Genomic DNA, 15,549 nt, shown 5'->3' on the forward strand with positions numbered 1-15,549 from the left:
ACCCTAACACCATGAACGTCTTAATTTTCACCACAGTATTTTATAATTTAGTGAAAAGGATTATTTTTCTATTACATTGTTTAAATAGAGGTTCCTGACAAAGTAAAAAAATCTTGATGCAATAAACAAATTTATGTGATACTTATAGACATTCAAAACCTGAAAACGGGTCAGTTTTGACCCTAACACAAGAGGAGGGTTAATAAAATTAGCTAATTCTTTTCAACCTTTGTGTCCCCTGTGACTTCCTTGGGGGAATAAATATATTTCCTCTTTTATATGCCAATTTTTTAATTTCGCTTTAAAAAATGAAAAAAATGAGTTCCGGAGGGAACAGTTCACATCATAATGTCACCATAAAACACAATGAAAAGTCCATTGCATGGCACTTACTTGGTGATGTTGAATTCTATTTATATTGCAGGAAAAGTTGTGATACAAATGGAACTTGTCCACATCTTTTACATTTCCTTCTTTTTCCTTTTCCTTGCCTGTAGCTTTAGCCAATGTCGAATTGATATTGACGTAATTTTGTTTACACCTAAAAGTAAAAAAAAATAATGAGTTAGCACTATGAAATAGTCTAAAAGGCTGGCTTACTTAGCGTTCGTTCACAAAAAATGGCCAGGTGGCTGAGCCTCGGTTTTACTGCAACAACCTCCCCCCGTGTCCACCTACCAAAAGATGGGCATGCAGCTTCTCAGGGATGAAAACATGCTGCAGCCACGATGCTTTGCCTAGAGGCACAATTTAAAAATTCACGTCATATTTGGCGGGCACTACCACCACCAAAACATGACCCATTTAAGTGTATGAGTCATGTCTCCTCAATCCTGCAACTACATGCAATGCAGTCAGTTGCAGCACAGTGGTTCAGCATTTTTAGGGTTAAAGGAGGACGTATCGGTGGTCATTTACTAAAACCGGAGGGTGCAAAATCTGGTTCAGCCCTGCATAGAAACCAATCAGCTTTCAGGTTTTATAGAGTAAAAAGGGGGGTTGTACACCTGCGCCTATGGACTCTGTAATAATTTATTAAATATTAAATGTGTGCACCATAAATATAATAAATAGTTAATTAGTGAACAAATAAATAGATGAAAAATTATAGTGCAGCTGCAATAAACTCCTCCTGCCACAAGGGCAGGTTAAGTATATGTAAAAAAAAAAAGAAGAAGGAAACCCCCCCCCCCCCCCCCCACGTTTAGTGCGCTTGCAATCTGTTTGTATACCAAAAATTATATACCGGTAAGTGTTTGAGTAGTGTAAACACCCTAAATGTGCCAACAATTACCATATGCAAATATTAATTAAAACACAATCAATCCAGCTGTATAAATTAAACATAAAAACCTGTGATGATAAATATATAAATAAATAATGTCCACAATATGAAAGTCTATGTAGGATGTAAGGGTTACACCATATATGGGTGAGAGTCCAAAGTTCCAGGATGAATTTTCCGACCAGGATAGTATATCGGTGATAAAGATATATTATAAGGGTCACCACAGTGCTCAGGGGAAGTGTGTAGGGGGGCTCACCAGAAAGGTAGCCAAAGCTTTTTTTTTTTTTTTAAATTCTTTTTATTGAATTAAAAAAAGAATAGGTATACAAAACCAAGCTTATTGGGCATACCCAGGCTTAAACAACAAAATGGAACGTCAAAGCAAACAAACACAAATATTACAGCAACCAATGCCTTTAGACAAGCAAGTGTGCACTACCAGAGGCATAGGAATAACCTAATTAGCGGATCTGTCCCACAGCGCTCTCAAAGTAGCCATAACTTTTACCTAAGGAGTAACACAAAATTTACTATGGAGACATAATGACGGAAGCCACTGTCTCCTTGGATTCAGTCCAGATGTCCCAGACCTTGGAGAACTTGATAGGACATCCTCTAGACTCCTATTTGTATTTATAAAGTGGTACCATTTTGTTAACTACAGGGTTCATACACATTTTTACCAATGAAATTCCATGACTTTTCCAGGACTTAAAATATTCAGGACCTAATGTTTCATGAAATGTCTATGTATACATGTTAAATAAGAAGAAAATCAATGTTACACTCAGCATATTTTTACTAAAATAAATGACAAGCTTTGTAGTGTACAGTAGAATATGAAATATTTAGTTAAAGCGGAGTTCCACCCTGGGAAAGTTTTTTTTTATAAAAATACCCCCGGGACAGTCAGGGCTAGTACTTTCCACAATGGATAGCCTCTGATCTGTCCCGGGTTGCACTTAACTTTTAGAAGAAATACTTACCTTGAAAAAGTATTGTCCAGCGCTGCCATCTCAGGTGTGTGCAACTTGAAGCCAGCGCGATCCTCTTCTATGTCCTCTTCCGTCTTCTTCGGTCCCACGATGCACTGCACCGGTCCGCCGTCACTTCCGGGGCTGCAGCGTCATCCCTGCACAGCTTCTGGGCATGCCCAGAAGCGGTTTAGCAAGGTATGACGCGCCTGCACCGGCCCCGACGTCAGTTCCGGTGCAGGCGCGTCATACCTGACGTCGGGGCCTGACGGAACTGACGTCGGGGCCGGTGCAGGCGCATTGATTTCTGGGAGCGATGACGTTCAGCTCCCAGGAATCATTGCATGCCAGGAAGTGACGAATCGCCGTGGCCGCCGAGGGGAGAAAGAGGAAGTAAGGTAAGTATATTTTCTTCTAAACAAGGTAAGTAAAAAAAAAAAAAAAATTGCGATTATCCATTTGTTTTTCAGGTGACCCGGAGCAAGAAGATGGAGGTAAGTATAATTTTAGGGTGGAACTCCGCTTTAACTATTGTAATTTAACCCATATCATCAACTATATTCGAATATACTGGAGAAAGAAAAAGATTTGATGGGCGCTCCTTCTTGGGGATAAAGCTTCAGTTCAGGCAGTCATGATGGATAAGGTGCAGCTTGGATTGCACAGATGCACAAATGCGGCGCTTACATCGAGGGCAGCTCTTTGTTAGGCCGAAGCAACAGTCCCACGAACAGGCAGAAAAGAGAGAAAGGCGCCACTCAGTGGAGCATGTAAATAATTTTATTGACACATATTATAATTAAGAAATTTAATGGAGGTGTTAAGCGTCTATCAGATCGGCGTCCTTCCGGGTCCGCAGCGTTTGTCCCAGGCTGGCCTCCACCTCCATGTAATTTCTTAATTATAATACGCGTCAATAAATTTACATGCTCTACTGAGTGGCGCCTTTCTCTTTTCTGCACATGCAACAAATAATTTCCATGACTTTTCCAAAACTTTTGGGTTAAGTTAATTTTCCAACACTTTTCAAGGCCTGGAAATTGCCATTTTAAAATCCCATGACTTTTCCAGGTTTTTCATGACTATGGATTTCCAGAATTTGGATGTAGGGGCCTGTGGGAATTTTCCAGTGTAGGAGAATACACTTACGAGCATAGAATTACAGCAATACCATCAGAGATCTCATAGCTCTGGACGTGGCCAGCAAATGAACAAGACCCGGCATACAAACGTCAATAGATAAGGGCACAGAGACCGAATACACTTTGAGATATCTGTCCAAAAGGGCCCAATAACAGGGCATTCCCAAACACACATGTATAAATGTGGCAGGATCTTCTGGACAACACCAACGAGATGGGTGTAAAGGGAAGATCCTGTGCACTTTTTGGAGGTAAAGTATACTCTATGGAGGATTTTTAATTGGATCAATCGTTCTCTGGCAGAGACCAACTGTTGCATGGGATACTCCCGAATGTACTCCCAGTCCTCCGAATCTAGCTCAGGAGCCTCCCTGCCCCAGAACAATAAAAGTGTATCCAGGCCTTCATGTAAAGTGCGCTGAAGGGCTCTGTATATGTTAGGCCCCTTTCACACACTCCGTCCATTGGACCGACTCAGTTTTTCTCAGCGGGGGATCGATCCGCCGATCCCCCGCTGAGCAGGAGGATGACAGCTGTGTCTCCGCACTGTGTGTGGAGACACAGCTGTCAGTTCCCCATGCATCTCTATGGGGGAAATCAGATGGGAACGGACCGTTGGTCCGTTCTCATCCGATCCCATCCGATCTGCTGGACGGATGGAAAATAGGGTTTCCATCCGTCCAGATTTGACGGATCGGATTCCAGTGGACATGTCTCCGCTGACATCCGATGCCCCATAGGGATGCATGGGGGGACCGTTTAGATCCGCCAAAAAAAAAAAAAAAAACAGGCGGATCTGAACGGTCCGCCTGTGTGAAAGAGACCTTAGAGAGAGACTATACTAGGGATTCATCCTTTATTGCCAAAGCTTAATTGAAAAAGCTGAAGTTAGAAGCTAATTGGCTACCATGCACAGCTGCACCAATTTCAGTAAATCTCCTCAATGTCTTCTTGTCGCCTGTCAAACTCACTCCGAAAAGTAACCCACCACAGACCGATTTTCAGAGGGGTATCAAGGGCTGCGGCATGTGAGAACAAGCCTTAATGATGTAGAGACTGTCCACTGAGGAAAATAATCATTTCAATTTTGATAGCATATATTCGCCGAGCTTAGAAAGTTGTGTTCATTTTAAATACCCAATCACACAAATGAGAAATTAAATACCACGAGTATTTTCTAGCATGTGATAGGATGGTTGGTTGATCAAATAAACTTTAAAAATAAACCTAAAAGCCGATTGGTCGCTATGCAGAGCAGTTTCAGTAAATCTCCCCCAATGAGCCAGTGCTATTACACAATGCAGAAAACTATTTTTTAAGAACACTGGAACTGTTAAAGTGGCTCTGTTGTCTTCCCCCCAAAAAACTAAAGAAAGCATCCCCCACTGACCTCAATGATTTCTCCAGGAGAGATCTAAGTCATTACTGTGCCCTACACTGACCTAGGAGGCAGTGGAAGAACCATTGAGTAAAAAAGGGTGAAGCCCTTAATGCATGAAGACAGAGGAATTTAGACATGCTGCTGCCCACTGGAGAGGTACAGTTGTGCTAAAAAGTTTGCATACCCTGGCAGAAATCATGAAATGTTGCCATTGATACTGAAAATATGACTGATCATGCCAAAAAAAACTGTCTTTGATTTTAGGACAGTGATCATATGAAGCCATTTATTATCCCATAATTGTTTGGCTCCTTTTTAAATCATAATGAGAACAGATATCACCCAAATGGCCCTGATGAAAAATGTACATCCCCTGGAATGTTTGACCCTGGTACAGACACACACAGGTTAAATGGGCAATTAAAGGTTAATTTCCCACATCTGCAGATTTTTAAATTGCAATTAGTGTCTGTGTATGAATAGTCAATGAGTTTGTTAGCTCTCATGTGGAAATACTGAGCAGGCTAGATACTGAGACATGGCGAGCAGGAAAGAAAAACTGTCAAAAGACCTGCATAACAAGGTAATGGGACTTTATAAAGATGGAAAAGGATATAAAGAGATATCTAAAGCCTTGAATATACCAGTCAGTACTGTTCAATCACTTATTAGGAAGCAGAAATTTTTTGTGGTCTCTTTAATACCAAGCCAAGGTCAGGTAGACCAAGAAAGATTGCAGTCAGAAGAATTAAATGGTATACAAAGAAAAACCCACAGGTATCCTCAGGAAAAATAAATACAGGCAGCTCTGGACGGTGTGGTTGTTTTAAGGAGCACAATATGACAATACTTGCACAAAAATAAGGTGCATGGTTGAGCTGCAAGAAAAAAAGCTGTCTGTGCCAATGCCACAAAAAAGCCCGGTTAGAATATGCACAACACCATGACGCGCCTCACAGCTTCTGGCACACTGGAATATGGAGTGATGAGACCAAAATAGAGCTTTATGGTCACAATCATAAGCGATATATTTGGAGAGGGGTCAAAGACAACAAGAATACCATCCCAACTGTGAAGCATGGTGGGGGCTTACTGATGTTTTGGGAGTGTGTGAGCTCTAAAGGCACAGAGAATATTGTGAAAATTGATGGCAAGATGAATTCAGCGGGTTATCAGAAAATACTGGCAGACAATTTGCTTTCTTCTGCACGAATGCAGTTCATGCAAGACGACCAAAGGCTTTGCATTACCTGGAGGCATTTTGCCAAGAGGATGGGCAACTATACCACATGCAAGAATTTGGCCTCAAAGACCACTATTACAAAAGACTGCACACTGTCATTGATGCTAAAGGGGGCAATAAACAGTATTAAGAACTAACGGTATGCAGACTTTTGAACAGGGGTCATTTAATTTGTTTACTTATTGCCATGTTTTTTTTTTTTTTTTTGATTGTGCCATTCTGTAATCACCTACAGTTGACTTCCATAAAGAATGAAAGAGATGTGTTTTGCCCACTCAATCCTATTTTCTTTAAAAATTGTAAATACTGTATATTACCAATTCTCTGAGGGTATGCAAACTTTTGAGTGCAACCGTAAGTATTCAGTCTTTCTTAGCAGGGAGCAATTCTTTAGATCTATTTGGATAGTCCCTTTATCCTTTTTTGGGATCAGAGTTCTTTGAAGTTTAGATACCCAGACCAAGTTTAGCAGAAAAGGATCATCTTTATTATTGGAGGTAAAGGTGTTCTGGGCAGCCACAAGAAGGCAGCCTATTAAAATGAATGACAGGCAAACAGCTGCACGGATCTCCAAGCGCATCCCTGAGTGAACATTCATGCGTGACTGCGTTCTGATCCATGCACCGCTCCTGCATGGATGGACACCTGGGCATGCGCTTGGAGATCCGTGTAAATCTGTGCCTCGCGTGCCCTTTGCACTGGTGTACGGAACTTTCCAAATAAGATAAAAAAGTGAAAACTACGATCGTACTATGTATGGATCTGTAGCCAACCTATTATATGTTGTGAATCTGATATTATAACATCAATCTAAAAACAAAGACTCCAACCATTTTTTTTTTTTTAGAGTGGGAAAAGTCTTCGCATATTATATTTGGCACAATTTGTGGCTGTAACCCCCAGGGATCTTCCTTCATTTGATTTCCCTGTGACACCAGGATAAACAGGTGGAATAGCTGTCATCAGAAAAGGAAAGATATATTATATTATATATATATATATATATATATATATATATACCGTATATACTCGAGTATAAGCCGACCCGAGTATAAGCCGAGACCCCTACTTTTACCACAAAAAGATGGGAAAAATCATTGACTCGAGTATAAGCCTAGGGTGAGAATGCAGGGCGGCGGGCATGGTACAGGAGAATTCAGGGTGACTGGCATGGTGCAGGAGAATGCAGGGTGACTGGCATGGTGCAGGAGAATGCAGGGCGGCGGGCATGGTGCAGGAGAATGCAGGGTACTGGCATGGTACAGGAGAATGCAGGGTGACTGGCATGGTGCAGGAGAATGCAGGGTGACTGGCATGGTGCAGGAGAATGCAGGGTGACTGGCATGGTGCAGGAGAATGCAGGGTGACTGGCATGGTGCAGGAGAATGCAGGGTGACTGGCATGGTGCAGGAGAATGCAGGGTGACTGGCATGGTGCAGGAGAATGCAGGGTGACTGGCATGGTGCAGGAGAATGCAGGGTGACTGGCATGGTGCAGGAGAATGCAGGGTGACTGGCATGGTGCAGGAGATTGCAGGGTACTGGCATGGTGCAGGATATTGCAGGGTACTGGCATGGTGCAGGAGAATGCAGGGCACTGGCATGGTGCAGGAGATTGCAGGGTACTGGCATGGTACAAGAGGATCTGGGGTTGTGGGCATACTACAGGAGATGCAGTGCTGTGGGCATGGTACATGTGGACCATGCCCGCAGCACTGCATCCCTTGTAGTGTGCCCGCAGCCCATGGCAGGTAGTAAAGCTGTTTCACTTACCTGTTCCAGAGGCGCCTTCATTTTAAAAATGGCGCCGCCCGGCGCCGACACGTCATTGCGCACGCGCCGCCGCCGCTCGTATACTTTCGGCTATTCCCGGCCTCTCCCGAGCGGCGCCGGGAATAGCCGAAATTACACGAGCGGCGGCGGCGCGTGCGCGGTGACATGTATGCGACGGGCGGCGCCATTTTTAAACCTTAAACCCGTCGGAGCGGAGAGAAAATTTTTTTTTTTCCTTGACTCGAGTATAAGCCGAGGGGGACGTTTTCAGCACAAAAAAATGTGCTGAAAAACTCGGCTTATACTCGAGTATATACGGTATATATATATACACATATACACACACATATACACACGTGCATCTCGTAAAACTATAAAATCATCAAAAAGTTAATTTAACTTCCGGTTCCGGCGCTCATGCGAGAGGAGTGAGCCTCTGCAGCCCCGCTACACCCGCCGCAGATTCACTTAAAAATACGGGGATCGAGGCCGCCCGGAGAGCCCTTACCTCCGCATCCCTCCTCCCACACACCAGGGGCTACTGATGGACAGATTTGTAGAGCGCCAGCGCCCGCCATCAGCGATCGGCACGGAGCGGCCTGACACAGCCATTTCTCCTCACACTCCTTCAAACATGGCCGCGGCGGCTGACACACAGCGGGAGGGGGGGGTGAGTGATTCCCTCTCTCTCTCACAAGCTGCTCATCAACCCCCTGATCTCCCTATGCTCGTCCAAGCTGCTGATAACACCCAGGCTGACCCGCAGTATATGAAGATGGCAGAGGCAGTGGCACATATCCTGTCCCCTACAATTAAGGCAGCTATTGAGACGGCCATTACACAGAGCCTGTCACAGCTGCAGAAGGAGCTGAGCTCTCACAGGCATCAAATCCAGGAGGCTGAGCTGAGGATTGCATCCCTAGAGGAAGAGACCCTGCTTAACAGCAGGGATATTAACAACCAGGATAAAGCGCTTCAGGCATTGCAGGACAAAATTGAGGACCTGGAGAACCGCTCCAGGCGGAATAACCTCAGGATCATTGGGGCACCTGAAGCGGTTCAGGGGGCAGAGCTTCTCAATCTCTGTACAGACATTATTCCCCGAGCCCTGGGCTTGCCATCCCCTTGCATTGTGGAGAGGGCACATCGGGTGGGGGCCCCAAATGAGTCCAGGAACAAACCAAGGCCCATCATTGCACGTTACCTGAACTATGCGGACAAGAACACCATTTTAATGTCATTCAGGAAACAAAGACCCTTACACATCAAAGGCTGCTCTATTCTACTCTTCGCGGATTACTCCGCCGAAGTGTCCAGACGACGCAAGGCGTTTGCTCAAGTATGTTCTTCCCTTTTTCAACAGCAAATGCGTTTTACTTTAGCGTACCCCGCCATTCTTCATGTTACTACACCTGGGGGTGAGCGCCTGTGTTTCCATGCGCCGTCTGACGCGGAGCACTTTCTTTCGTCACTATCCACACCGATGGAAGAATCCTCATCCCAATCCAAACGAGAGTCTCTGGTTCGCAAGGCCCAATTGACACCCGATAAGGAACCTCCCAAAAAGGGCAAATATGGTCACCCCTCAGCCCGCAGATCCCTCATGTGAACTTCGATGACTGAGTCCCCAGTGGACGATTTTCCTCAGGTACTGACATACTGCTAGCCCTAACTTTTCTGCACGACAAGTCTGTTTACAGACGTCTGGTTGGAACTCTTTTGCTTATTACAATGTTTTTTATCTAGGTATAGCATTTACCCTTACACCTGGGGTATTATGTCTTGTTACGGAGTTAGCTCCTATACTTGTTATGTAATTGCCTGCAGTTTGGTTGTTCATTCCTAGTCCTCAGAGGGATGTTAGTAGTTCCCCCCTGGGCCCATGTGCTGAGAGTCCAGTACATGGAATCTTCGCTCCCCGAAGCGTACCCGTCCCCTTCTGTCCTTCACCACAGGCCTATGGGTGTGGGGCAACGCTTGCACACTCCTTTCTCACTGAGAAAAAAGCGAAGCCTCACGGTTGGTTTCCCCTTCTCCGTACGACCTGCAAAACACCTCACCACTGACCTCCTATGCCGGGGCTCCACCATGCCCCGACACAGGCTCCTATCTCTTATCTTTTCATCTCCTGTCTTACTCCTACAACAATTGTCCCATCATGTCCCCCCTTCCATGAGTATCCCTGCTGACGGTACTATCTCTGAGTTGCATAACCCTATCATCTTTTCTCCATGGCCACCCTAAAAGTTGTATCATGGAACGTGAAGGGCCTTCGCTCGCCAAATAAACGCATGATGATATTGCGCCATCTCAAGCGCTTGGGGGCGGATGTCGCTCTCCTCCAGGAGACTCACCTGGGGGAGGGAGACATGCGCTTCTTGCAGAAGCTCTGGGTTGGGGAGGCGCTATGCTCCCCTGCCATGGGTCGCAAGGCTGGAGTAGCCATCCTGTTAAATAAAAGGATCCCCTATGAAATCCTAGACACTAGAAGGGATGAAGCCGGTAGACGACTGTCTCTATTGCTCAGACTACCTACCCGCACTGTAAGGATCTCGAATATATATGCCCCGACACCCCCTTCCACTACCTTTAATGGTGACACCGCGACATGGTTGCTTCAGGACCCCACTCCCTTTCATATAATAGGTGGCGACTTTAATGATGTCATGAATATGACGGTTGACCGAAAGCAACGAAGGACGAGGTCTCAAAATTTTCGCCCAGTGCTTCACACCAGGGAAACCCCCCTGCACTCTATGATATCTGCCCTACACTTGGTGGACGCGTGGCGTCTTAGCCACCCCACAGATCACGACTACTCATTTTATTCCCCCCCCCAGCACTCCATGGCCAGACTAGACTATCTATTTATCACCTCGGAACTTATCAGATTCGTTGATGGCGCGGATATACACGATATTGCCATATCTGACCATTCCCCAATATCCCTTTCCATTTCCTTAGCTGCCGCCACACCTCCCACAGGAACCTGGAGATTCCCAGTGTTTCTCAAACATAATAAGGACTTCCAACATCACGTGCAATCCACCTGGCAGGACTATGCTGCCCTCAATCAGGAGCATTCCACTGACCCTATCCTTTTCTGGGAAGCGGGCAAGGCAGTCCTGCGTGGTCATATTATTTCCTACGTCTCTACATACAGGAAAGCTCTTGCTAAGAGCTTCCTGGAGGCGAGCGAAAAACTGCACAGGGCCCAATCCCTTCTCATCACTTCACCCTCCCCCGAGCTTAAGGAAGAGTGGCACGTGGCAAAACAGCAATTTGATCACTGGGCGGTAAAGGTTGAGGAATCTAAACATTCCCGATTTATGGCATCCTTTTACCGTTTCGGGAACAAACCCGGAAAATTATTATCCAGGCTGATCAAAGGTCCCTACAAGCCCACGCATATATTGACACTCAGGAACGACTCAGGAAATGTAACACATTCACCAGCTGACATTAGCAGCATTCTGGAAAAATACTATAGCACCTTATATAGCAAAGATCCGGTAAACATTGAGGCCGCGAAAAAATTTCTGGATATGGTCCCTCTCCCCACACTTACAGAAGCCCAATTACAAGATATCAATGCTCCAATTAGCTCGGAAGACATAGTTCACACCATAACTCATATGGCATCCCACAAAGCGCCAGGTCCAGATGGTTATTCAACAGAATTTTTTAAAACTTTTAAAGATACCCTATTGCCCACTCTCACTGCACTGTATAACGATATGTGGCAAAAGGGCACATATCTCCCCACAGGCTCTCAGGCGTACATTAAATTATTATCCAAGAAAGGCAAAGACCCCACTCAACCTGGCTCATACCGACCGATATCCCTTTTAAATATTGATGCCAAAATCCTCTCCAAAATAATAGCTTCCAGGATAGCACAGGTTCTTCCCACACTTATCCATCCGTCGCAGGCAGGCTTCGTCAGGGGCAGGTCGGCCACTGCAAACATACGCAAGGTTATGGCGGTCCTAGAACATGCTAAAGCCAACCCCACTAGTCACTCGGCAATTGTAACTTTAGACGCCGAGAAGGCCTTCGACAACGTTGATCTGGACTGGCTCTTCCTGACCCTGACGAAGTTCGGTTTCACTGGCAAGATCTCTGACTTTTTGAAAGCTCTATATGCCTCCCCCTCAGCGCGTATCTTCACGTCTATGGGTATATCTAACTCAATTCAGTTATATAAGGGCACACGCCAGGGCTGTCCCCTATCTCCTTTATTGTTTAATATGGCCATAGAACCCCTTTCCAGATACTTGTTAAACTCAAATACGATTCACGGCATTTCACTGGGTCAAACAGAACTCAAAACTGCCCTCTTTGCTGATGACCTGCTCATATTTACGTCCCAACCTAGCACCGACCTTCCAGCATTATGCTCCCTGTTACAGGAATTCAGTTTTATCTCAGGGTTAAAAATTAATTTTGATAAAAGTGAAGTCCTCCCACTAACGCAACCGGTCATAGATCAATGGGATCATTCCCTTCCTTTCCCTCTGAATCACCAGCACATCACATATTTGGGTATTAAGATTGGCAGACATTCCTCTACCCTTTACCAACTGAACTATGTCCCACTTTTGGAAAAAATTGTTAGGGAACTGGAATTGTGGATGACTCTACCCCTCTCGTTTTTCGGAAGGTGCCACCTGGTCAAAATGGTCAGCTTCCCACGTTTGCTATACCCCCTTCAAACCCTCCCTTTCCTCCTCAAACATAAAGATATCAACACGCTGAATAAGGCCGTAGCGGCGTTCCTCTGGAATAAGAGGAGACCCAGGATTTCCATTGCCAAACTGCACCTTCCGAAGAGCGAGGGGGGAGCTGGCTTGCCCAATATTAGGCTGTATAATTTGTCTTGCCTCTTGCGCTATGGCCTGGATTGGATTACCGAATCCTCAACCTACTCCAACTACCACATTGAAACTCAAATAGCCCGCCCATGGAGCCTGACGGGAATACTTCACAGCACCTTTACGGCTTTACCAGGATGCCTCCAAAATCATGTCCTCATCCGAGACACTATGATAGCATGGAGGGAAGTAAGAAAGTGTCTGGGAGTACCTTCAATAATCTCCAAGCACTTGCCTCTTCATGGCAATCCATTATTTCCGCAATTTATGGACTATGCATCATACCAACTCTGGGAGCAGAATGGCTTGAAAATGGCTCATTCATTAGTCCGATCCTCGGATCTGTCCATAAAACCATACACGGAACTTGCAGGGGAATATCATTTGCCCTCGTCCCACCAGTTATACTATCATCAGGCAATAGCCTATGTTAAATCTTGTTCACCCAGCATTGCTAAAAGTTTTCAAAAATCGATCTTGGATGATTTCATCAAGAACAAAAGTTACAACATTTCTATTGTTTATGGCCAACTGCTTTTACACTCAAATAAGCTCTCCACGGACACCATGTTTAACAAATGGGGTGCTGCCTTCCCCATGGAGGACATTGCCCCGAGAATACTACAAGGATACCTACGGGTTAGAAAACTCGTTCTGATGGAGACCTGGAGGGAGACTCAATTCAAGTTGATTCACAGGGCCTTCGTACCGGCTCTGTATACCAATAATCCGAGCACTCCTGCACTATGCCCCCAGTGCGGGGAAGGAAGACCAACGTTAGCCCACAGGTTCTGGCATTGCCCCACTATCTCCGGTTTCTGGGACCAGGTACAAACATTTATACAGGCGGTCTTGGGTATACGAATGGAGAAATCCCCTCACTTATTCCTATTTGGCTGTGAAGAGTCATTACAGCCCATGAGTGGTCATGGTCGCAAAGCAAAATGGCTACCCCCATGGACACACTTATGCACCCTGGCAGCTAAAAAAGCAATTCTAAAGACCTGGACTTCCAACACCCCCCCCGACGATCTCCATGGTTTGCAACGACCTCAAAGCACTTCTATACATGGAAAAAGGAAATCTGGACATTGACAAGTTCTCATCCATGGAAACTTTTTTCTCCAGATGGCGCTCTTTCATGATATATGCCTTCCGGGCAGATGAACTGAAAGCTCTGATGACACCCTTCCAATTCACAGAATGGTATTTAAAAGCTTCAATCTCCAACACATTGGGAAGGTTGAGAGTGTAAGGCACCACCCTCCACGTTCAATTCCTCATACAACTGTTTCTATCACTTGCTTATCAGATACTTCAAGATGGATCTCATGGATACCACTAATCCCCCCCCCCCCCCCCCATTTCACCTGCTATGTTATGTTAGGAGTCGACTAGGAGTCTTGCTCAGCCAGTAAGAGTCATCCTTTTAGTACTTAGTTATTTTTCTCTTTAAATATTGACGTTCTCCTCACGTCCCATGCGAGAGTGTCAATCTCTTTCCCCGTCCCTAATCCCCACAACCCCCCCCCTCTCCTAGTGTCGTTCATATTTGGTTCATCTTAACCCTTATGCATAATATTTGTGACACTATTATTACAAAATGTAAGAAATCTCTGAATGGTTATATAATTCTTGCGGTTCTATACATTGTACTATCTTGCTGCAATACGGTTCTTGTAATTGTTTCATATGTTCAATAAAAATATTTAAAAAAAAAAAAAAAAAAAAAAATTTAATTTATTTCAGTAATTCAATTCAAAAAGTGAAACTCTTAGGTTATATAGATGCGTTACACAGAGTGATATATTTCAAGCATTTCTTTCTTTTAATTTTGAGGATGATGCCTTACAGCTAGTGAAAACCAAAAATTCAGTATTTCAAAAAATTAGATTACATAAGACCGATAAAAAAAAGGATTTTTAATACAGAAATATTGGCTTACTGAAAAGTATGTCCATGTACAGTATAGTATATATTCAATACTTTGGTTGGGACTCCTTTTGCATGAATTACTGCATCAATGTGACGTGGCATGGAGGTGATCACCCTGAAACCTCACGTTGGACCACGTGGAACTTGTGGTGCAAATTCTGTGCCTCTCCACTCTTCCTCCAGACTCTGGGACCTTCATTTCCAAAATGAAACGCAAAAGTTTCCCCAGTCAGTGATGAATTGGGGAGCCATGACATCTGCTGGTGTTGGTCTGCTGTGTTTTAATCAAGTCCAAAGTCAGCGCAGCTCTACCAGGAAATTCTAGAGCACTTCATGCTTCCCTCTGCTGACCAGCTTTATGGGGATGCTGATTTCATTTTCCAGCAGGACCTGGCACCGCCCACACTACCAAAACTACCAATACCTGGTTTAATGATCATGGTATCACTGTGCTTGATTGGCCAGCAAACTCGCCTGACCTAGACCCCATAGAGAATCTGTGGGGTATTGTCAAGAGAAAGATGAGAGACACCAGACCCAACAATTCAGACAAGCTAAAAGCCGCTATCAAAGCAACCTGGGCTTCCGTAACACCTCAGCAGGTCCACAGGCTGATCACATTCCATGCCATGCTGCATTGATGCAGTAATTTATGCAAAAGGAGCCCCGACCGAGTATTGAGTGCATACTATACTGCACATGGAGATACTTTTCAGTAAGCCAACACTATTCTATTAAAAATGATTTTTTTTTTTTTTATTGGTCTTATATAATATTCTAATTTTCTAAGCTCCTGAATTTTGTGTTTTGACTGGCTGTAAGCCATAATCATCATCTGTGTATATCCCATCTATATAAAATATATGAGTTTCACTTTTTGAATTTAATTACTGAAATAAATTAACTTTTTAATGATTGTCTAATTTTATTAGGGGTGTGT

The 15,549-nt window shown here is 44.5% G+C and overlaps 1 protein-coding gene across 1 annotated transcript in view; it reads right to left on the reverse strand.

Moving 5' to 3' along the window:
* Positions 1–15,549, reverse strand: part of SRBD1 (S1 RNA binding domain 1) — a 399,572-nt gene that overhangs the window by 324,889 nt on the left and 59,134 nt on the right. Inside the window, exon 10 of the mRNA XM_082249845.1 lies at positions 394–541. Coding sequence (XP_082105971.1) covers positions 394–541 — 148 coding nt within the window. The remainder of the gene's footprint in view (positions 1–393; positions 542–15,549) is intronic.

Source organism: Pelophylax lessonae (genome assembly GCF_965119305.1).
Source record: "Pelophylax lessonae genome assembly, chromosome: 3".
NCBI classification, from domain to species: Eukaryota; Metazoa; Chordata; class Amphibia; order Anura; family Ranidae; genus Pelophylax; species Pelophylax lessonae.